Source organism: Sceloporus undulatus, chromosome 6 (genome assembly GCF_019175285.1).
Source record: "Sceloporus undulatus isolate JIND9_A2432 ecotype Alabama chromosome 6, SceUnd_v1.1, whole genome shotgun sequence".
NCBI lineage: Eukaryota > Metazoa > Chordata > Lepidosauria > Squamata > Phrynosomatidae > Sceloporus > Sceloporus undulatus.
Window position 1 is genome coordinate 66,674,948 of NC_056527.1, and position 24,409 is coordinate 66,699,356.

The window sequence follows — 24,409 nt, forward strand, 5'->3', positions numbered from 1 at the left end:
ACGGGTTCTTTTTATGCCACGTGTGGGGCACCGTTGGAGTGTTCACCTGCAATCATGACATCTGAGCCCAATAGTAGGGCTGGGTGCATGCGGACACCCAGCCCTACTTAACCGTAATGTCAGTCCCAGGCTGGCACAAAGCGCCCATCTGTACCAGGCCTACTGAAGAAGACAGGAAAGTTACTTTCTCCTCTTATCTATTCTGCTACATGTGGAATTTAATATACCTTCTACCCTTACTTCTGTATCCATTCTGACTAGGACACTATGTGCCCTTTCCAAATTCCACTTTCTTGGACCACAGTGGATTGCAGCAGCAGCAGCAATGGAGATAGGGAGAGGAAGCCAGGATAAATTTTGTTTGAGCCAGAGCTTCCTAGGACTCCACTCCAGACCCCTGTTTGAATCTAATCCTGAGCTCCAGAAGACAGTAAGTTTGTTGTTGTTAACTGCCTCCGAAACAACCCCAACACATGATGATCTTGTGGATGAGACATCTCCAAGACCCCCTATCCTTCACTGCTCTGCTTAGGTCCTGCAAATTCAGGCTCATGATCTCTCTGATTGAGTCTATCTATTTGGCATGCAGTCAGGAGGTAGCAAGGGCAAAAGAAACACTATACCAGTTATATTATTTGCCCATGGTTCGCAAGGATCTCAGGTAGAGGTCCTTCTTATCACCAGCTACTTTATTTTTCTTTAAGTGGAGACATCAGGGATTTAGTTAAAAACACCTGGGGATGTTCTTTAACCAAACCATGTGCTCAATCACTGAGCAGTGGTGGTCACCTACATTAAGACAATTGGTTGCGGACCCATGCAGAGGATCTTTCCTTCACTACTGAAGATTCCCCAACTAGAAGCCACTCACTGGAACAGTGGCTCCAATTTCAGTGATAGAGACTTTCAGATGGGCTTGTGCCCCAGGCACTTTCAGTGAAGCACTGCTTGCTAGTAGTGAGGTTGAGGCAGAGACAGAGAGAGAGATCATGGGTCTGGAAAGGCCAACAGAGAAGACAGTCCCAGCTTAACCATTAATTTAGTGTTACTTGGGCAACAAACTGAACATCTTGCAAAAGTTACAATTTGGGGGAGAATCTGGGAGCCATAGTATAAAAACAAAATGAACAGAGAGCCAGACTAGATTTCCCAAACTCTGACAAACATATACCATGAAGTATTACCTGCATCAGCATATAGTAGATCCCAGACATGCCATGGGCTGCACCAACATACTGCTTTTTGTGCCACTGATACAACAGTGGGCAGCGTTCATTCTTTCGTTCTTCTCTGGAGAGGTTTTTACCTGATTCAATGATAGAATCTACTACCTAATGTGGACAGAAAGACAGTAGATAACCAATTATTCTGAGAAAATTCCTCACATCTGGACAGCATAATCTGTGGTCAAGTCATTCTTATGAGGAACATAAAGAAATCTCTCTCTCTTTCTCACACACAAAAACACAGAAGATCCATGCATATAGAAGTGTATCTTAAAACTATTTTTCCCCCAACTGTAACAATTATGTCTTCATGGAAATCAGTCGAAATCGCTCTTGCTGCAACTGTCCTCTCAGAGATAATCCTTGGTTGCAAGAAGATCAAGGATTTTTTCAGGTAGCATTCCTGTTGACATGTCATATTTTCTATGAAAATCAAGAACTTCTTGCTGGCAAAATGTATACAGTATTGCCCATTCATAAACAGATTTATAGCAATAGTGAAAGTGTAAAATGTAGTTATACTAGAGCCGAGGAAAGGTTTTGACGGCAAGGACTACAGCTCCCAGGACTCGTATGCAGCATGGACATTTTGGCCATCTGGGTCAAAAAGTAACTTTTCCAAAGCTCTGGACTTGTACAGGTGTTGTAGGGCAATCATGGGGCATTGTTTGTGACACCATTAATGTCACTATTCTCTCATGTATACAGTATTTTAAAAATATATTTTATAATTATTGAGTATACTCCCCTTGCTTTGCAGATATGAACTTTCTGTGGCAATACCTGTGCACTATGTAGATACTTTGTTTTTGTTTATACATAGTTCCTTTAATGCTAAACACTCTCCCTCTTCTACCTGTATTTGCTCCCCTATTTCTCTCTTGAAAGGGAAAAAATCAAGTACAGCACACACTCCCATGGTCTTACCATATGCCTACCATTATATACTGGGACAAGATTTCATGCTTTCCATTGGTCCTGGATAAGCACAAGAATGAGGGAAATGCTGAGGAAAATGCAGGCCGGCCAAAATAATATCTGAAAAAAGCAAGGCAGCTCAGCAGAGTAGGAGACAGTTTTCTATTATCTAAGCTGCCAATGTATGGGAAATGATAAATTGAGATAAAACGTGAGAATAATTGAAAGTCGTTGTGCCCAGCATTCTCTCCCCACATGTTGAAGGGCTAACCAAAGACATTTTGCTGCCTGAGGCAGCAAAGTCAAAAGCTCTTTCATCCTACATCAATATAACACTATGATTTCCCCTTTAACTGCCAAGGCTGAATCCTATGAAGTCTTCGGACTTGTAGTTTGGTGAGGCACTGGAGATCTGAACTGCATATCCCAGGATTCCATAAAATGGAACCTTGGCAGTTAAAGTGGAAACATAGTGCTATATTTGTATAGTGTGCAGAAGTCAGCCATGTTGTTTTGGCGTATGAGTTATATAATCCCTCAAGATCCTTTTTACCACCCAAACAGCATAGTCCAAATCTCCTGCCTAATGACAAGGCCAGGTCTTTTCTGTATGGGGGCTAATCCTCTGGAACACCCTGCTATTCAAGAACAGGAAATTCTGGAAGCATGATTTCCCTTACCTCTTTGACAATAGACTGTGGTACTGTCTCAGGACCAATTTCAGTATTCAAATAAAGCAAGGCATACAGGTAACCAGCTCTTCCATAAAGCAGCTCATCTGGAAGGTCAGAATCTGTGGCGAGGACTATTCTCTGGAGTTGTAAAAGTCTGAGGCAAGACAAAAGGGGAGAAAGAATTGACCTGTCTCTCAGTCTAGCTCTCCTTCATTAGAAGATATCAGCCAAGAGCAGTTGGGGGAAGGAAAGCAAGGTTATTTTCCTGCAAAGACTTGTTAACACAAACACACTTGGTTGCCATAATGAGGAAAAAAACAAAAACAAAACACTGCCATCAAGGTGGTAAAGCTTTTCATGAGTGGAAGAGAATTAGTTCCCTTACTTTCAGCTGCAAGGGTGCCAAAAGTGACCAATGCAGTAATTTATGTGGTCAGATGATATGGAAAAACAGGTTGTCGGGGAGGAAAATTGGAAAACCACTTTGCAAGACTAATTCAACCTAAGATATCTCTTACACTCATCTACATGAAATAAATATGCTCTCTGACAGACCAGGCTGATTATCTCACTAAAGTACAAATCCCAAGGTTTCACAGGATGGCATCATGACAGTTAAAGTGGGGTCAAACTACTTTATTTCTGCAGTGTGGATATATATTCTATGTGAATAAATTCATTAAGTTTTTTCCCCCCTTAGCCTCATTGTAAACTGCTAAATTTTAATTTTCAAAAGTGGCTGATAACACACGAGTCCTGGATGTTGGAAAGGACTGCTCAAAAGTGGAAGAGAGATAAAGGGAGAAAGATTCAGATGCACATACTGATCAACCTCCAAACAGACTTCTTGATGGATGGTAGATCATTCCTTTGGAAGTCAGCCCAAGTAATTCCAGCAGAACTTATTTTTAGTTAAACGATGTTAATAATAACTAACATTAAACAATGTTAGCTATATTTTAGTGTACTTTTCTTTCCCCTGTACAAAACAGTCCAGCTGCATGCAAATCTGAAAAGCTCCCTCCTGACTCTTCTCAGTAGAGAATGGAATTCCATCTAAAATGGAAATATTCCTATCAAAAGTGATGCGACAGAGATTAATCTCACAGAGAGTGTGGGTTAGGAGGAGATTGATTAAATTTCTAAATATAAACTGCACTGGAATGGCTGTAGGCTGAGTCCTCGAGAGCTAATCTGCAATATCAGAGTCAGGGAGAGATGTTGGCAGAATGCTAACAGGTACAGCAACAGCACAGAATACAAATGGGAGGCTCTTGGCAGTTATCCATCAAAGGTCACTGTTCTCAGTTCCAAAGCAGGGAAGTGATAGGAAGCCATTCCGAAACATCTGGATCCATTTTTTTTAAAGTCAAGGATGAATATTACAGGAAGCAAAACAGAGCCAGCTGGATAGAGTTCGTTCATGCTGTAGGGGGAAAGTGTATTTACCATCCACAGGCACCTAATCGTGTCCGAATTTATTAACCTTGTGTGGTGGCTCACTTTGCTTGTAGGTACTTTTGCTACCTCAGGGCTTTTAATCATTCTGCTGAAGTGACCTCCCTTTCACCCATTCTCATTGATTTGCAAGGGATATACCACTGCCAGATAATTCATTCTGCTGTTGTCATTCGACTGATTGTCCTTTTATCTCTTGTTTGGGGAAGGCTGCAATGACTGAGATTACAATACCCAGATTATGAAGTCACAAACTAGCACAAAAACATGGTACTAACTGATGCTTTAACCTCCAAATTTTTTTCTGTCCAACAGAAACCACAATCAAGGTTTGCAAACATTTTTGGGAGCCATTTTGCACTTAAAACAAGCCATCAACTTCCAATCAGAATCAGGGTTTAATTATTAGATGGCTTAAACTAGGAGTGCAAATGTGAGCTCTTCAGCTACTGCTGGAATGCAAATTCCACTTGTCGTTGATGTTATTGTTGTGTATCTTCAAGTCATTCTGATTTATGGAGACCCTTCACGAAATTTCTTGGCAAATTTGTTCAGAAGGTTTTGCTGTTGCCTTCGACTGAGAGAGTGTGATTTGCCCAAGTCACCCATTGGGCTTCCATGGCCAGAGAGGATTCAAACTCTGGTCTCCAGGAGCCTATTCTACAATCAAACCACTCCCCCTCACTGGCTCTCCCACAACTTACAATGATGGCTAAGGGCTCTTGGGATGTGTAATCCAATAACTGCTGGAGGCCTGCATAACTCCTACACCATTTTGGCACCCACATCTGGAAAAAAAAAACCTTGTTCACTGCAGGTACATAATAACAACAGATGTTGTTGTTGTTGTGTGACTTCTGGGCAAGCTTTGTTCAGAGGGGGCTTGCTTTTGTCTTCCTCTAAGGCTGAGAGGAATATGACTTGCCACGGTCATCCAGTGAGTTTTCAAACCCATGGGTGACTTGGATTTGAATCTAATGCCCAAATCACTACAATACACTGCCTCTGACATTAGCTATAACTACTATAACATAAATATTCATATGTTATAAGCCATGTAAAAAATCATGCCATATGATAATCTAAACTCAGTACTGTATAAACTAACTGGCAACAACTTCTGGAGGTTTTAGATAAGGAATCCAGCTCTACTATGGAGATGCCAGGAATTAAAACTGGGTCCTTCTGCATACAGAAAACAATACTCCACTGCGCTGGAACTCATGCCAACACCAAAGAATGTTTAGTAGACTTATAATCAGGCCTGGCTAAGAGATGGGCAAGTTGGGTGCTCTCTCTGGGCATTACTCAAAGAACAGAGGGTAACAAACTAAGCTCAGTGATTTGGGATTTGTTAACTATACTGTTTGCAGTGAGTGAGACTGAAGCAAAGCAGTAAGTCTTTTTTTCTTTTTTTTCAAAGCTCTGTAGTTGGGGTTGGAAATCGCTTAGCCCCCCAAATGCTGACTGCAACTCCCCGCCTCCTTCCCCACTGGATATGATGATTAAAACTGTTTGGAATGTATTCCAACAAGATCTGAGGGCTGTACAATTTCTAGCCCTGCTCTACAGGTTGTTGGATATTAATGATAAAAATAAAGTTTAATCAATTACCTTTGAAGCATATTTCTTTTTCAATCAATCAGTCTACTATCATTGATCTAGATAGAACTCAGTAGAACATATTTTGAGATGATATCACTCAAACACCATAAGCTGTGAAATACATTAAACATCATGCATTGTAATTTTAAAAATAGGCTGTTCAGTTGATTGATGGATAACTTGAAAGTACACTTTGCCCGAAAGCTATTTATCCAAGAGCCAAGCCTGTCCAACAGCATCTATCGCAAGCAAAATAAGCACTCACTTGTTACACAGTCCTTGGATTCAGTGTGTTTTTCAGTTTTGGTACACCACTGTTCCCACGGCCAAAGGTCCCAGCATCACCACAGAGGAACAGTACCCGTTCTGCCATTTCATATTCCGAAGTATTCGTTCCATAATCCAGGGATGCTGGAGGTGACTTTGTTCCTTTTCACACGGTGAAGCTGAGGTACAAGAGGCTACCTGCAGTTCCATACGGAAGACAAAATAAATATGTTGTTCTCCCATTTCCTCTGTATCCAATAAGGAGAATTTATTGTTTTTGTTATTACTTTAAATCTTTATCAATAACTGTTAACATTTTCAGAACTCTGAAACACTAACTGCAAACTAGAACAGGAGACTTTTTATCACATCTATTTCCCAGACTTCCCAAGATGGAGCCCCATTTCCGAACACTCCAGTGGAGGCCATGGGTAGAGCTGATTTTCACCAATCCCTCCTTTTTTGCAACCCCTTGAAAAGTTGTTCCAGAGGGTTAGGTGATCTTTTGGAATGGCATGGGAATGTGGGAGTCTGCAGATATGTGCTTCCTCACTTTACCACCTGCAAGCCTCCTCTGGATCTGTTTCTTCCATAAAATAAAGGCAAGCCTGGTTCCAACCTTAGAAAAAAACAAATGGTGCTTCTAGGCCAGTTTTGGGCATAACCAGTCTTGGGGTCATGTCCAGCAATTGTGATCAGCCTGGTCCAAATATACATGCTGCTGACAAACATTCAAGTGCTTAGATAACAATACTATATAATAAATGTATACATGTCTGCACTTTAATGGGCTTGAGTTTTGGCATTCTCTTTCCCTTGGCCATGTGATTTTGGTATCATCCCAACCCCCTGCCACATCACAACCATAAAGCATATGGAACAGGCATTCCCCTCAAGCTAGGTATAAAGTATGTATACCTATGTGCAGCCAGCCGTGCTGGCATAAATACTAGTTGTAACGTGAAGAGGGCAAGTGACTAATGGAAGAGCAAGTAAGGTATCTGGAAGCTACCTTGTTTTTCTACCGCATCTTTTAAATTTGTCTCTGTAAGAGCAGGTCCCAGGTGCTCTTTTAGAGCATGAGCTGACAAAAATGTATCCTGCTGAGAACATTTTACCATATATACACATCTATAAATTGAGAAATTTATGCCCAAAATTAAACCAAAATCCCAGGTCAATTTATTTTATGGGTCAGTATGGTAATGTGATAGCAGCTCTTTCAGATTTCCCCATGCAGACAGCAGAGCAGTTTTTCTCTTTTGCCAAGCACGAAGAGTCCTGGTGATTAACTGCTTTTAAACAAACAGAGTCTCTCTCCTCCCACTGTCTGAGCAGTGAAGAACAAGCAAAGTTGAAACTACAGTGCACCCATGTCTACAACAGGCACCGCTATATGCGGATTTGAGTATACACTCAAAACTGTGTAGAGCTGCGCGCGGGGTGCAAATAGCACCATCCCATTGGAATGAATGGGGCACGCCCCCATGGTGTGTGCCACTCCACCGCATGCATGAGGCCCATTCATTCCAATGGGGCTTGAGCATGCACGGAATTCGGTTTGTGGGGGGGGGGGGGGTCCGGCGGATCCCCGTGTAAGCCGAGGGGCGTGCTGTAATTAAGCAAAAAGCCCAATTGAGTCTCTTTTGCTGGGCACGCACATACCACACTGAGAGAGCCTCCAATTTTTACCTTTGACTACACGGGTCCTGGCAAAATCCATAATTTTGGCCCTAAAACTGCCCTTGACTTATACATGATACCGATTCTAGTTGAATATATACGGTAAATTAGCATTCACTGCTACTTTATCTGTACATGAAAATATCTGGTACTTCATCTCTACAGTATGTGAAACATCTCTGGTGCTTCATCTGCTTCCCTCATTGCACATGAATCTTTAAGGCAATGTGCACAAGAGGACTACAAGCATATACTGTTCCCAACTCAGGACAAATCTACCAGTTTAAGACATTCTGTTTTTGAAGCTAAGAACAAGACAGTGCTCCCCATTCCTACAAAAGCTGACTGGAATAGCATGCAGATCTTCCTTCACATACTGATGATGCCTAGGGCAGTTTCTTGGCCACACCAGAAGCAATAGGCCAACTTGGGAGGTGAAGTGCAGGCCAGGTGATATACAGCTCTCTCCTCTAAATCTTTGCAGCCCCTTTCCAGCATCTGCTTCAGAGAGGTAACCCTTTGATATGAGTGTGATTGCATTGATTGGGGGGTTCGGTCCAGTGAATAGCACCTAAGGCTACATCTCTTTGAATCCACACTGTGGCTCAATAAGCTTAGTGCAATCAATGCAATTCAGTGCACATACAGCTTTTAAAACTCTTTCATGTCCTGGTCAATTTAGAATATTGATCGTTTGGTGACTACAGTGTCACATGGCCACTACACGAGACAGACGGCACAACAATGTTATATCATCTATTACCATTGCAAACAAACTGTTCTGTGGAGTCAGTTCACACATGTCAGTCACTGAGTGGCATAGATATATAAATGTCATGAATAAAGGTTTGGGCTAAAAATGTGTGCAGCATCAGTCCCCATGTTAAAGGGAGGGGGGAAATCAAGTTAATAATTTATTTGAAAACATTTATATTCCATCTACTGTATGTGACAAACAACTGCACAATGCTACACTTCCTATCACTCATAACACACACAGATAAAACTTGTTGTCCAACAATACCTGGAGAATTACATGTTATCCATCCCATAGAAACATATGAAGATCTGATACAAATATATTGCACCTCTCTGTGATGCAGAACCATAGATTTATTAATTATTATTAACTACCAACACACACATACGAACGAGTGGGGTGGACAGTGTGTTCACTTTTCCCATTTCTTTTGAGGGATGAAAAATATTTCTTTGAGACATTTTAAGGGGATTCTCTCCCCACGTTTTTGGGGATGTTTCTTACTTTTTCAAGTGACCTTTCCCCCCCCAAAAGGAACTATGTAAGAACAATGAAAATGCAAAACAACAACAACAACAACGTAAGTACACGGGAACACTTTCTTGTAAGTAATACTGAAAGATTAGTTCTGGATAAGGGCCTTAAATTACAAAATTAAGATTTTGCCATTTTAAAGATTTACATTTTAAAAAGTAATACTCAAAGGTCCACTCTTTATGTTGCACAATCTAATGAACGTTCAGACCCAAGCTTGCCATGTTCTCCAGTCAAAGATAGCGAGAACTGCTGGGATGCTTATATGCCCACACTGCAGGAAACCAGCTCTTCATATGTTCCACGCTGTTCCCTTGCCAATTATGCTGTCTGCTTGTGCAGCTACAGAGATCTGTTATATTGCAATTATCCACCCAGTTCCCTAATTTAGGCTGCTGCCATTCATTCTCACAATGGACTGGTGATGATTCTACCCTTCAGTTCAACATGTTAGAAAGTATGTGGCTGACATAAGCAACTGTTCTCATGAAATTAGAGGAAAACATCTTTAGCACTGGCCACATTATACCTGAACTACATTTCTGGTCTCATAAGGTGCATGGAGCACATCAATTCCAATGCGCTAAACAAATCAAAAGAAACATATTGTACTACATTCTGGATTCTGACTGTTTATATAAAAACCTTCATGCACCTTTTGCTCCTTCTCTCTCTTTGGGAGTAGTGTCCAACAGTAATTATTTCCCATTTTCTGTTACAGAAGAAAGTTACTACAGTATAAGGAAATATTGCTCTCTTGTTGAATCACTTTATCTATTGAAATGTAATTTTTAACACCAGAACATTTTCTTAAGGATCAGACAGCCCATGTATTGAGTATAAAGCACTCTAGACCTTCACCAAAGAGATGTAGTTCAAATCCCACATCACCCATGATCACTGAGTTGTCTTGGCCAAGCCAACTATCTTTGAGTCTATTCTACTTTACAATAGCCACCCCCTGCTCTATTCTGAGTTTCTCCAAGGAAGGGACATACAAACATGAGGAGACCTTAAAGTATATATGGATACATACTGAATGCCTAACACACACCCACATCATATACTTTTAAAAATGTTTTAGACTCATATGCAAGCATTCTTGAGCAAAGCCTAGGAACTTTTTAAAAACACTGGCAGACCAGGCAAAACGGATGTGTGAATCCCACTTCTTGGAAGATGAACTGAAGTACCTAGACTGGGCTCTACAGGCTAAGGGTTACTCCAGCTCTGACATCAGAAGGGCTGCCAGGCCCAGAAAAACCCAGAGGAGGGAAGACAAGCAACCACCAAAAGGGAAGGTATTTTTACCTTACATCAAAGGAGTCAATGACAGAATACGGAAACTGGTGAGGAAACACAACCTTCAAATGGTTTACAAATTGATGAAGAAAATCCAGCAAATGCTTCGCTCAGCCAAGGACCAGAGAGACCCTCTCACAGCCGCAGGAGTTTACTCCATACCATGAAGCTGCGGACAAGTCTACATAGGGACCACCAAACACAGTGTGCAAACAAGAATCAAGAAACACGAGAGACACTGCAGACTGGGTCAGCCAGAAAAATCAGCAGTAGCAGAACATGTTGCAAACCATCCTGGACATAGAATACTGTTTGAAAACACTGAAATTCTGGACCATGCCAACAACTACCATATCAGGATGCAAAGGGAAGCCATTGAAATCCATAAACACCTGGACAATTTCAACAGGAAAGAGGAAACCCTTAAGTAAACAAGGTTTACTTTACCCTCCCACCCTGAGGTCTGCCATTAGCAACAGAACAATCCACATGCAAATCACTCCTGCCTTCCCATGTCACACAACTCCTTTCCAGGCAAGCATTCTCTGAAGATGTCACCCACAGATGCTGGTGAAACGTCAGGAATAAACTCTTCTAGAACATGGCCACATAGCCTGATAACCCCACAAAAAACCTAGGGACTAATATTACTCATTCGCCTTCCTTGTTATTCAAAGTGAAAGGCTGATTTGTTTTACAGTGCTTTAACTAGAGAGAGTTAACAATGAATTCTTTAATCCTGGCTGCATATTTTTGTTCCATTCCATTTCCAAAGAAACAGCAAGTGAGAGGCAACAACACACACACACCATTCAGCACTACAAAGCTGTCCTTATTTTTAGATTTTTAAAACAAGCTAAACACAAATGCCAATTTTTTGTCACCTCTCCTACAGATCCATCTGTCTAAAACACTCCAAATACTTTCAAGAGTCACTAATACGGAACAGTGGAAAAACACTGATCTTCCACTTCAATAACTGAATGTGGGCCACCTTATTTCAGATTTAACTCTTTTAAGGGACTAACCCTTAAAGAAAGCTGAAAGGCATGAAGCCCACTGACTCTGCCAAGTCTATGTGACTCTTTTTTCCTTCTAGTGCCACCCAGCCACAGCCGTTGCACCAGGCTTCAGTAAAGGGAGGGAAGGAAAACAGTACTGCATTGCCTCTCTTGAGAAACCAGCTCCAGCAGGCTCTTCCTCTCCCTGAACTGTTTCCATCGCAGGAAGTCATTGCAAAATCTTTGTGAGAGTGATTCCTGAGTTTTCTTGTTTTTCTCTTTCCTCCTCCTTTCCTTTTCATTTTGTATCATGGATACATGTATTTTAATTTGCAAGCCTGAGGGCAGAGACTATTTTGCTTTTATTTCAAGCAGCGGATTAATTAAACATGAAGAAATAAATAAACCTGTAATAAGATTATTCTTGTGAAGTCAAAGGCTTTCATGGCCAGCATCCAGGTTTTTTTGTGGGTTTTTCGGGCTATGTGGCTGTGTTCTGGAAGAGTTTATTCTTGATGTTTCGCCAACATCTTTGGTTGGCATTTTCAGATAATGTTGGCATGGAAGTGAGTGGAGTATATATACTGTGTGACCCTTGGTTGAGAGGAAGTGATTTGACATGTTAATCTGTGTGTTGGTTTGTTGTTGAATGGCAAAACCTCAGGATGTATATTTAGTGATCCGTTGTCTGTTGGGAAAACCCCTGACCACGGGTGGTTGTCATCTGCACTTGCTAGGTCTTAATTTTGGTGTTTTTCAGGACTGGTAGCCAAACTTTGTTTACTCTTAGGGTTTCTTCTTTGCTGTTGAAGTTGTCTAGCTGTTTGTCGATTGTAATGGTTTTCCTGTGCCTTCTGACCTGATAGTTGTTGGCATGGTCCAGAATTTCAGTGTTTTCAAATAGCATTTTATGCCCAAGATAGTTTATAATGTCTTCTGCTACGGCTGATTTTTCTGGCTGACCCAATCTGCAGTGTCTCTTGTGTTCTTTGATTTGTGTTTGAACATTGCGTTTGGTGATCCCTATATAGACTTGTCCACAGCTTCATGGCATGCAATAAACTATAGATTCAAAAATATTTATTCGTTCCTCCTTATGTGCATGGGTGACCCTAACAGTAGCATATGGGCGACCCTAACAGCAGCAGTGCTATTATCAGCCTAGCTTCTTACCTCACAGCAGCAGGCAATCCCACCACCATAAAAAAGCAGTGTCATGAAGAGCACACTGCGATACTGGATTACGATATGCCATATGGACAGTATGGAATGAGCAAGGGCATTACACAAGAGGTATCCAGGGCTGTGTAATAATTTTTACAATATTACAAATAAACAACTTGTAATAACAAAAGGAGCTTGTAATCAGGTGGAACAAATTACGTGCAACTCCTCCTCACAACATTCTCTAACTTGCTATAAATTCTGAAAATAATGTATATACAATCTCTCTCTCTCTCTCTTTTTGCATATTTCACTATGCTGAATGTTCTACTACTATTAATTATTTATTCTAATAGATAGTCCACATAGCCACAACAAGAGGTCTAAAGCAACAGATATTTTAAAAAAAAAAATACAGACTACTTTATAAGCATCAGTTGAAAGTAAATATACAAATAATGGTAAAAGTTATTTCAAGATTCATATCCTCACTGATATGTGCCAAATGTCAACAGGCTATATTACATCTTTCTCATAACCAGGTTAAACAGAAGCTTCTTCCTAAAGAAGAACAGTCCTCTCTCCACGCTATCTGTCATCATCTGGCCTGGGAGGGAGTGAAAAGGCAGGCCCAACACTATCAGGCCTAGCCAGAGCAAGAAGAAGGACCCTTCCTCTAATCCATCTGTCATGGTCCACGGTTCAGAGGGGGAGAAGAACCACTGGACTCGATCCCCTTCCCCAGCACCATTCCCTTCTCCTTTTGTGTCATGTCTTTTCAGATTGTAAACCTGAGGGTAGGGAACCGTCTGAATAACTATCTGTAAGATGCTCTGAGAGCCTTTAGGGCTGAAGAGCGGGGTATAAATACTGCAAATAGATAAATAAATAAAGCTTGGGGAGGATTTTTTTCTGAATGAGGAAGGCCAGCTGCATAATTTAAGGGGTTTAAATTATGCACTTTACATTTATTTGATACAGAGGTGTGAACACTGTTGGAATAAAACTCCTAACATTAAATAGGTCCCGTGATATGGCTTCACAAAAAAGCAGCATAAAACATTAAGAATAAATGTACAGCAATATCAGTGGTAATCAAGCCTTAACCTAGAATCCAGCACTTGAAGACAAAAAAGTGAAGTATCTCCAATGAACCAATCCATCTCCATGATTACTGTCAAATAAACCTTACCTGTCCAACCAGTATATGTAGAGCAATCGTGAGGATCTGCCGTCTTTAGCCCTTCTTCCATTTGCTGCAACAGGTCTTTAATTTTAGTCGTGACCTTCTTGTTGAAATATGAGTTGATCTGCAGACAAGAAGGACAAATTTTAGGAAAGAGATTAAGCAGGGTAGGAGAGAGTACAGAAACACTGGAAGTCATTCATAAATTGAGTAGGAACCAAATGTGAGAGACATGTCATTAATATTACATACTAAGGATGCTAGTACATTCCACTGTACATGTATTCACACTCCATATACAGATGTTCAAAAGTCTGTGAGAATCTCCATATACCTGTGTTCACTGCTTATGTGGACCCAGGTGCAGGAATCCTCTTAAATCCTGATCAAATGTATAGTTGTAAGTGGCTAGAATGAACGTATAGACATTTGTATGAATCGATAAATACACATTCACTTTATGAAAGCTGTACGCATTGCCAACTCCACCCCCCAGCTTTCATGGATTTCTGTTGCTCAAGAGCTGCCATAGGAAATTCGGGAGATAATATTTTGTCAAGGGGTGGGGAAGAGAAACAATTCAATTCAAGAGAGGGAAGAGACTAAAGAGAGCACAGGGGCAGGGTGTCAATAAAAAGTACCAGCTGGAGAAGTCACAGTGGTTGAGTGAGACACAGAATTGCAGCCAATACTTTCAACAGCTTCAAGACCCGAACAATGGCAGCAGGATGAGGCCTAGAACTGCATCCTAGCCCTGAGCTGCACAGCAGGAGATCAGGCTGTGGTGCATATCTCACTCACTGGAATCCATTCTCATCCTTTATTTCTGTTTTAAGACGTTAGTTTCTTATTGGACGTTAGTCTGAGTATCTCTTAGCCAAAATGCTTGGGATCAGAAAACTTTTGGATTTTGGAGTTATTCAGATCTTGGAGTATTTGCATATATATACTGAGATATCATAGAGATGCGACCTGACCATGTCAAAATATGAACTTCATTTATGTTTTGTATACACTTTACGCACATATCCTGAAGGTAATTTTATTACACAATATTTTAAATAATTTTCTGCATGAAACAAAGTTTGTGTACACTGAACCAGAAAAGCATCACTCTCTCAGCTACCCAAGTGAATAACTTTGGATTTTGGCCAATTCTGGATTTGAGAATTCTGGATAAGGGATACTCAAGCTGTATTATAGTTCATTGTATGAACGTCTACCCTTGAAGACCAGCTGGAATGGCAAGTTCGCACAAAATGTGGCTGCTTACTAGCACATGATATGGGAATTCCCCTATACTTGTCTATAAGTCTAAAAATTTATGCCCAAAAATTGACCCCAAAATCCCAGGTTGACTTATTTATGGGTCAGTATGGTAATGTGATAGCAGCTCTTTCAGATTTCCTCATGCAGTTTCTTTCTGTCCTGAGCCAAGCAGATAGAGTTCTTGGTGATTGATTAATAGCTGTTTGTTTAACAGTCCATCTACCACCCACAGGTTTCCTGTCTCCAGAGTGAAGGCTGACCGAAGCCAGCTTCCCTCTTTCTCCTCACATACACACACTGAAGCAGCCTCTAAATTTTACACTCGACCTATCCATAATTTTGGCCTCAAAACTTGCCCTCAACTTATACATAAGGTTGACTTATAGTTGAGTATATATGGTACCTCTCTCCAATATCGAAAGGCTTACAATGGTTGACGGTTGCTTTCTGGGCTCCATTTAAGGTGTTGGTTTTTACTTACAAATGTGTTTAAAAATTAAAAAACATTTTTTCGATATTTTATTGTTGTGTTTAATGTTCTAAGATTTCTGTTGGTTCTAATAGTGTTGTACTGTGTTTTGCTCCACATCGTTTGGTTGTTTTACAGAAAAGTGGAATACAGTATAAATATAAATAAACAAATAGCATCAGATCATGCTATACAACATGGACTGTTTCTCCCCGAAGGACTGTCTTTATCAGTCTGGCACTACTGGAAAGCTATTTCCCCCACAAAGCTGGCTTTACAGACCATTTGGCTGGGCCAGAGCTGAATGGGAATTGATAACAAGGTGAAATTTTTTGGTTTATGTGACTGTTGTATTAACTTAAACCAAAGTTTAGTTTGATTATCCATCAGGTTTTAATAGAAGATAAGATCTATAAGAATACAAAGGGTGACTAATGGTTATATTTGGCACACATCAACTGAGAAGTAAGTTCCACTGTGTTCAATGGGATCTTCTCACAAGATGACTGTTACAATGGAGCTATCCAAATAAAGGGCAGACCCTCTAAAACAGTGGTTTCCAACCTTCCTAATGCCGCGACCCTTTAATACAGTTCCTCATGTTGTGGTGACCCAAACCCATGAAATTATTTTCGTTGCTACTTCATAACTGTAATTAAATAGGTGTTTTCCAATGGTCTTAGGTGACCCCCATGAAAAGGTCATTCTACCCCCAAAGGGGTCCCGACCCACAGGTTGGGAACCATTGCTCTAAAATGTTCGGGTAAGGCACCTTTCCCAGCTTGAGCTTCACTTCCCCAGTACACAGAAGTATTTAGATTTACAAAGAACTAATTCTGCCTTCATTGGATAATCCCTTTATTTTATTTAAAGCACAGCTGGTAATTAGGACAAACACTGGTAAAATATATAACAGAGATATTAATAATACTAGAAAATTGTTTTAAAACCTAAAAACCTAAAAAGTAAAGCAGAACAAATAAGTCCCCAGATGTAACAGTACTAAAATGTTTACCCCATCAGATAGCAATCAGCTCTTAATCATCCATTTTACATTTCTGGACTCAAAGAAAAAGTAATCATGCTGGTTGTCAGGAAGCAACTGCTACTTTCCATGAGTGATCAGATGATCAACATGTTAGGGCATGGAAAGATGTGCTGTGTCCACCATGACCACCTACAGAGTTGAACCACGTTGACAGGATGCCAGGGAGAAGGAATCTGAAGAGATGTCTGCAAAGGTATTCAGACCAAGAAGAAAAATATTCCTTCACCACTGCAAACGGCCTTAAACTTCCAGCTTGAGAAATAACGACAAGAGCACTTCAAGCCTTCACTCTACACAAGGGCTTTAATAAATAAGTTACTTTAATAAATAAGTTACTTTGCCAACCAAACAACCATAACAATAAAAACAGAGAGACAGTTACTCTAATACCAACTGTCATAACTGACACTCTCTCTCTGAAGGACTGACAGCATCAACATTCCATAATGCAAGTGTCAACTGTTAACTGCCACTGGAACTGTAATAGGTTCCGCTACAGCTCTATCTTGTGGTTACATACATGTCATTTCCTAACACAACAAGCATACACTATGATTCACTGCAAAACTGGAAGGTTGTTCATCTCTGGGGTCTACTAAACACCTCCGACCATGCCAGACTGAAGAACTAGTATGGTGGATATTGCAACAGGGGTGGATTAAGGTTTACTTCCATGCTCAGCTATGGAGTTCAGTAGATGATCTACGACCAATTACCATCTTTCAGATTAATCTATTTTGTGGACTGATTTTAAGGCAGAAATTGGATGACATTACATAGCTATCCCTCTATGTATCACATATACAGTCATCCCTCCATATTTGCGGCTTTGATATTTGCGGATTTGATTATTCACGGATTTCATTAATATGTTCTCTCTAGGACTGTCTAGGCCCTCCAGTGCAACTCTGTGGTCAACTTTAACTAAACGTTGCACCGAAAGACCATTTGTAGCTACTCTAGTCCCATTCTATGGTCAGTGTATGTTGGACATTGACCACCGAGTTGCACTGGAGGATTCCTAGAGAGGTGTCTTCTCAGGTAAAAACAGTGTTTTTGTTATTTGCGGTTTTTCCATATTCACGGGGGTCTTGTTCCCCTAACCCTAGCGAATATGGAGGGACAACTGTATATCCATCAACTCCCAGGCAGTATGCAAATGCAAAATAATTAACAATATAAAGCGGCACGTAAAAATTCTTGATCTCATCTCCTGATCAATGACATTCACATCCTGCTTCAGAAACAGTGAAAGCTTTTTGCCACACAGTCCATGCTTAAACTGGCATACTTAAAATCATGTTCATAATTTAAAAGATAACCATAAGTACCTTTCCCAGGCATCAGCAATACCCAACAGAAGACACTGGACAACTAAACACCACTAAATCATCCGAAGATGTCCTAATTATCTCCACTAACTGGTGAACCTTTGTCATTAAGTACCATTAGTACCATTACCATTAAGTACCATCAGTACCAGGGCTCCCAGGGAATCAGTCAAGAGTTTAAAATAAACTTTAATTACATGAAACATGCAGTAAAATCCACAAATATGTCAGGGCACATACAAACAGTCCATTAACAGTTAATATCAACACCTCAACTCATTCCTTGGTTCCCTCCCCCACCTAGAGGTCTGAAGACAGCTTTTGAATAAGTTCTGTAGTCACCTGTCATAATATTGGTTCTCAGATTAAGGCTGTCAAAATATTGGGTTCTCTGCTGATGTTGCTCCAGTTATGTGAGCAACAGCTTAAAATAAACAAAGAGCAGCATTTCTCTTTCATGTCGATTTAAGACTGAGTTACTAAGCATACCATGGGCCTCAACTGGAGTGGAGTGGGTGGGTCAAAATCCAGAACAGATCCACAGATGGGGGAAGAGAGGAAACAAATGCCAGGCCTCCATTTGCTCACTGTCCTTGGACTAAGTGCTAATTTAAACCCTATTAAACTCTAAATCAGGATGCCCAGAAGCACAAATGTCCTTTTTGAGCATTTGATGAGACAGGGTTTGGCACACGGAGTTCTTGTAGCTGGACACAGTGAGTCAAGAGAGGTGAGATACAGAGACAGGAAGAAGTTCTTGTACCATGGTACAAGAATTTCCCCTTCCTCAGTCCCTCACCTCTCTGGAGTCTTCTGACAGGGCCACATGACTTTGGTGAGGAGGGAGCATCCTCATAATGTGTTGGTTTGGAAAGCAATCAAAAACCGTATGAGTCTCCAAAGGCCATTAAAGATCTCACAGGCACAGAGCCCCCCCCCCTCTCCTCTTGGGTCAGAGGATTTGGAAGAGGGAGAAGAGTCAGCATGGATTAGTGATAATGGCTTGGCTACTGAGAGAACCATACTCTGTGGCCTTGTAACAAATGCATTGTGCTTCATGATGCTTCCAGAATAGGTTGCCGCCATGCAGTAACCCTGTCTAGTTCAGGGAATTTTAGAAGGGTCTAGAGTGAGAATACCTGTTTCCTGGGTAGCAGGTCCCCCCCCCCCCTTCCACCATGTACTGAAGCCACAAGCCTGCAACTATCAAAGTAACTTCAAAAATTAGGAAACCTATCCAGGGGTACCAATGTTGGCCATATGTTGTTGTTGTGTGCCTCCACATCATTCACTTGAAGTTTCGATGATGCGCTACTCACTGGTGACTGCCATGGTGAAACATGAAATTCTGAGATGCAACTAAAAGCATTTCCCTATCGCTTTCCTATCATGAAACCAAGAGGTTTAATTTAGGGCATACTGGCACTTGGATATATCAATATTCCAGACTTAAGTTAGTTTAGCAGCCATTCCTTCTCTATAGAAAACCCATGAGGGGGGCATTCACACTAGTGTTTTTGTGACGAGTAGATCTGGGGAGTTTTGATGATCCAATACTGAATCAAAGTTCCCACTACGTTTACCCTCATCAAATCTCTCCATGGCAATTTAACCCTGATGAAGTTCATATTACCATTTGTATCGCTTCAAAACGGAGCCACCATTTCAATCGTACTTATTTTTTTAAACTGTCAATCAAACAATGTGCATCTACGTCACACTGTTTGGCCAACCCCTCGCCACCCGTCAGCTTCAGAGGATGGCAATGGCAAGCCCCTCAGAACAATGCTTAGTAAGAAACCCTGGGATAGTTTAGTCTTGGCGCGAGTCACACTCTCTCAGCCATATAATAATATGACCTCTCACCAACATAATATGGCTGCAATAGCTTTAGTCTGCACCAATGTGGGAGCAGAGTCTGTTGTGGTTTTATTTCTTGGGAAAGAGGAAAAAAATGACCCCTAACCCACAACCCCATTGAGAGGTGTTTTTTTTTAAATGTCAAGCAAATCATGAACACCTTTGTCATACTGATAGCGTATTTAAAGGTGCTGACTACTGTGTCCATGCAATAGCAAATAAGTGCATAAGCTGTCAATTAAAAAAACACAAACCCTGTCTAATGATGTTCCCAGGAGAACCCCCTCCCTGGCTTTGGTGAGCTCTGGGAATCAGACATCGGTGCAGATAAGGAGACAAAGGCCTGTTACAGACTGCCAAAATAAAGCTGCTTCAGGTCTCTTTGGAGGTATGCTGTTTAAATGATGCATGCATCCAAACAATCTGGAAGCTGCACCAAAGCCGCGCTCCAGTGCTTAGGAATGGAGTGTGGCTTTGGCGAGACCTCCGGACTCTTAGGACTCATGCATCATTTAAATAGCATACCTCCAAAGAGACCCAAAGCAGCTTTATTTTGGCAGTCTGTAACAGGCCTAAATCACTGACAGAAGAGAAAAAAAAAAGCTGGGCTATGCTATAAAGAGGCCACTTTCCAAAGCATGGGAAGTTTGAATCCACTGCACTCCTGAAGCTGCTTTTTTCACCGAGTGCCAAGAGGGAAAACAATGGCATTTGCTGGCAGGGAGAGAGCAAAGGGGTTGGCATGATCTGCCCCCTGCACATTAACCCTTCCCTTCTGGATGCCCAGAATGGGATCAGGAGCAAGTTCCCATTGGCAGCACCCTGAGAAAACCCGGTGTTTTGGAAAAGAAACGGGGAAAAACTCAATCTTGGAAAATCCAGGTTAAGGGGAATTTGCCCTTGAATTCAGGTCAGGAAAAACCAGCACAAGTCTGAACGTCCCCTTTTAAACCCAGTAAGGTTTAGTTCTAAAATAAGAGATCAGAGAGTCCAAACAAAAATCCTGAGCACTTTATGAAACTACAATCTCCATAAAATCCTTGGGAAAGTCAAAGGGTTAATAAATGAGAAAGGTCCGGGCTGGAGAGAAAGGCAGGGGAAAAAAGTCAGTATGCTTTCCCAAAAGCTGGCATGAAACCTGCTGTCCGTACAGCACAACTCCCAACATGGCCTGAATACGCATGGCCGACCGCATGGCCCAATGAACCACTGTTCATTTTCTTTGTTGCCTCCCACCATGCATGAGCACCATGCACAAACAACACTGTCACAACCTCAAATACTTCCACACCCCCCAGATGCACCCCCATTGCAGGGCGCCCTTTTGTCAGCCACACAACTGCACATCAATGCCCGCCTGATATTGATGTGCAAGTATAATTGGCGAAGCACAACCACAGAGGGCTCCCCTACCTGCCTCCTCATCTCTGTTGGACTGTTGGTTTTTGTCTGGCGTAATCCGTACTTACATCCACTGGAGTGTTGCACTTTCATTTTCTGGCTTTGCTGCCAAGCCCTGCCACAGTAGCTCCAAATGTTATATGCAGGCGTGAAGATGCCACAATTTCTGAGTTAAGCCAGTGTATACCGGCTTCTTTTGCTCTGGGGTTTTTTCGGGCCCAGAGTGTTGTTCATTTCCGTTCCACGCTCTTTGGAGGCGTGAATCATCTCAACGCTCCACCTTCAAAGCAGCTAGATAGAAGCTGCTTTATTTTGCCTGGTCTCTTTCACCCCTCAGCCTAGTCTTTTTACTTCAGTTATTATCTTACAAACTGATGAAAGGCCTATTTATCAATAAAGGAGAGGGCTTTTTCTCAGTGGCCTCCCTTCCCAAAAAGGAGTCACAAATAGTGCCCATGTCTTTTTTCTTCCCACAACCATTTTAAACATTTGTAATTTAGGCACTAGCAGTCGACATCTATATTAAAACAGTGGAACTGAAGGATTCGCTTTGCTGCTTATTAGCAACCCTTTGTTGCCAGATTTTGTTTATTACAGTATTTATACAATAAGCATTAATATCAATAAGCCTTATTCTTGTACACATGCTTACTGTTCTATTTATGGCTGTTCTAAACTGCACTACACAATTGCATTAGTATAAATTAAACAAAACATAGCAGATATTGTTGCTGTCTGTTCTTCAAGTTGCTTCCAACTTAAACGACCCTCAGAGAGTAACCTTCTCATGACAGTATTATAATTACGGTAACTTAAAAGAATAAAAGCAGTTGCCACATTTCTGATGGACAGTTAACACTGAACGGAAAAAGACACACGCCAAATGTATTAGAATCTCATGGATGCAAGCATACTTACGGTATCAAAGTTATATGCAACTAAACATCGCCCTGAATAAAGGATCTCATCTGGAAGCCTCTCCAAAACAAGATTTCCAGTGGGTCCTTAGTATCCATGGGGTTGGTTACACAAAAAACCTACCTCCGTCTGTGGAGCTCTCGTTTCCTATAATTAAATACCATGGCTCACAGTAAAAACAGTGCCCTTTATATAAAATGGCACCATCAAGGCTTGCTTTTTGTAACGTTTGAACATTATCAATCTGTGGCCCAACTATATCTCAAACTGCGTCTGAAACCATGCATGATTTCTGCATGATCATAGATAGAATCATAGAATCGTAGAGTTGGAAGAGACCCAAGGGCCATCCCAGCCAACCCCCTTCTGCCTTGCAGGAAATCCAAATCAAAGCATCCCCCGGCAGGATGGCCATCCAGCCTCTGTTTAACGACCTCCAAAGGACGTGAGGACTCTATCACCTCCGAGGGAGTGATTCACTGTCGACAGCCCTGACTGTCAGGAAGGTCTCCCCCCTATGTGAGGGGGAGGGAATCTTTTTCTGTACAGTGCTTGAATCAACATTTGTTCCGGGTCCTGTTCTCTGGAGCAGCAGAAAAACCAAGCTTGCTCCCTCCTCAATATGAATCCTTTCAATATTTAAAAGGCGATCCTATCACCTCTAACCTTCTTTTCTCCAGTCTCATCAAATTCCAGGCTTATTCCCGGCCTGATTGTATCAGAAAGGGGTTTATATCCATGGAAAGCTCATGATAGAATAAAATCCCGGTCATTTCCCGCTGCTGCATACATGCTTTCTTCCTTCCATTCCTCCCTTTTACATCAACAAACTCACTGGATCCTCAGTTCTGACTAGATAGGCCTAGGATTGCACTGTTAGGCTGCCCCCCATGAAATGAATGAATGTCTCGCCTCATTCGGCTGCTATTCCAATCCTTACCACTCAAGGCCAGAGAAGGGCATACCTCCCCATATTAGTCAACCTCCCAAGGCCGCACGATACTTACTGCTACTCTTTTTAATATAGGAGGGAGTAGGAGGAGATGGAAACACTGTAGTGCCCCAAGTTCATTCCTGAACTGATCGTGAATGAACCCACAACAACCTTATCTATCACGGGGTTTTCTTGCAGGAGTTGCTCCGAGGAGGGTTGGCTTTTCTTGAGGCTGAGGAGAGTGGACTGACCAAGGAGGTCGACCCGTGGGTTTAGGGCCGAGCTGGGAAATCGAACCAATGATAACATTAAATCTATAATATATATATTATATATATATTAATATATATGTGAAGAAAGCAACGGTCAGGTTATTGAGTCCCTTGATAAATGGAAGACAATAAAAGAGTAATCTCCCAGAATTCCATAGCTCTGGCTCTGTTTCAAGGCAGTGGGATTCTGGGAGCTGGAGTCTGTCCTGAGGCCTCCCTCCCTCCAGCTCCCAGGAATGATCCCCGCCTCGCCTTGAGCCAAGGCGCTCGAAGCGGATCCAAACCGGGTTAAGGCTCCCCCGTGCGGACGCCTCCGCCGCCCTCACCTTTCCGTCCCCGTAGAAGGGGAGATCGTAGTCGCCCTGCTCCTCCTCCTCCTCCTCGTCGCCGTCGGGGGCCGAGTCGGTGGCTGCTGCTGCTGGGGGGGGTCTGTGGGAGGCCTGCTTCGGGGCGTAGTCGGGGAAAGGGTTGGCGAAGGCCCTCTCCTCCATCTCGGCCTCGGCGCCCAGCTGCAGCTTCAGGCGCTTGGACATGCCTTCGCCCATCGCCCTCCGACACCCTCGACGGAGGCCGCCCAGGGACAAAACGCCTACTGCTGCCTTCGCGGCTCTGGCGCCAAAAAGGCGGAGGCAAGGCCTCCCTTCCTTCCTTACGTTCGCCCTCAGGCCCAGGCCGCCTCCCTGGCGCTCATTTCGGCCTCTCCTTTCCCCTTCGGAGCCGCATCCTCCTCAGAGCAGCGCCAGCAGAGCCACCAAGAGCGGGAAGGAGAAGCCCAAGAGGAGGCAGGAGAGCAGCAGGCGCCACCTCCTCCCGGGCCTCCGGGCCTCAGGGAACGCCATCGCCCTCGGAGACCAGACAGAGACAGAGAGAGACCCTCGCCTCCTCCTCCTTCTCCTTCTTCGGCTGCTCTCTTTCCCGGCTGCTGCTCAGCCCTCCTCCTCCTCCTCCTCTTCGGCAGAGGATGAAGCAAGGGCCGCCCCGAGGAGGAGGAGGAGGAGGAGGAGGACTCCCGCCCTCAGCAGCAGCAGCATCAGGCTCCCTGCCCTGGCTCCTCCATCCATGCCCCCCAGGAATCAGGGCATCAAATCCAGCCCCGTTCTGCCATGCAGGAACTCCCCGTCAAAACATC

At 42.4% G+C, this 24,409-nt stretch overlaps 1 protein-coding gene across 1 annotated transcript in view; it reads right to left on the reverse strand.

The window, feature by feature from the left end:
• Positions 1 to 24,215, reverse strand: part of LANCL2 (LanC like 2) — a 35,400-nt gene extending 11,185 nt beyond the window's left edge. The window contains exons 1-5 of the mRNA XM_042473589.1: positions 23,607 to 24,215; positions 13,684 to 13,902; positions 10,437 to 10,489; positions 2,825 to 2,972; positions 1,185 to 1,331 (exon numbers count right to left, since the gene is read on the reverse strand). Coding sequence (XP_042329523.1) covers positions 1,185 to 1,331; positions 2,825 to 2,972; positions 10,437 to 10,489; positions 13,684 to 13,902; positions 23,607 to 23,825 — 786 coding nt within the window. The 5' untranslated portion in view covers positions 23,826 to 24,215. The remainder of the gene's footprint in view (positions 1 to 1,184; positions 1,332 to 2,824; positions 2,973 to 10,436; positions 10,490 to 13,683; positions 13,903 to 23,606) is intronic.
• Between the last annotated feature and the right edge of the window lie 194 nt (positions 24,216 to 24,409).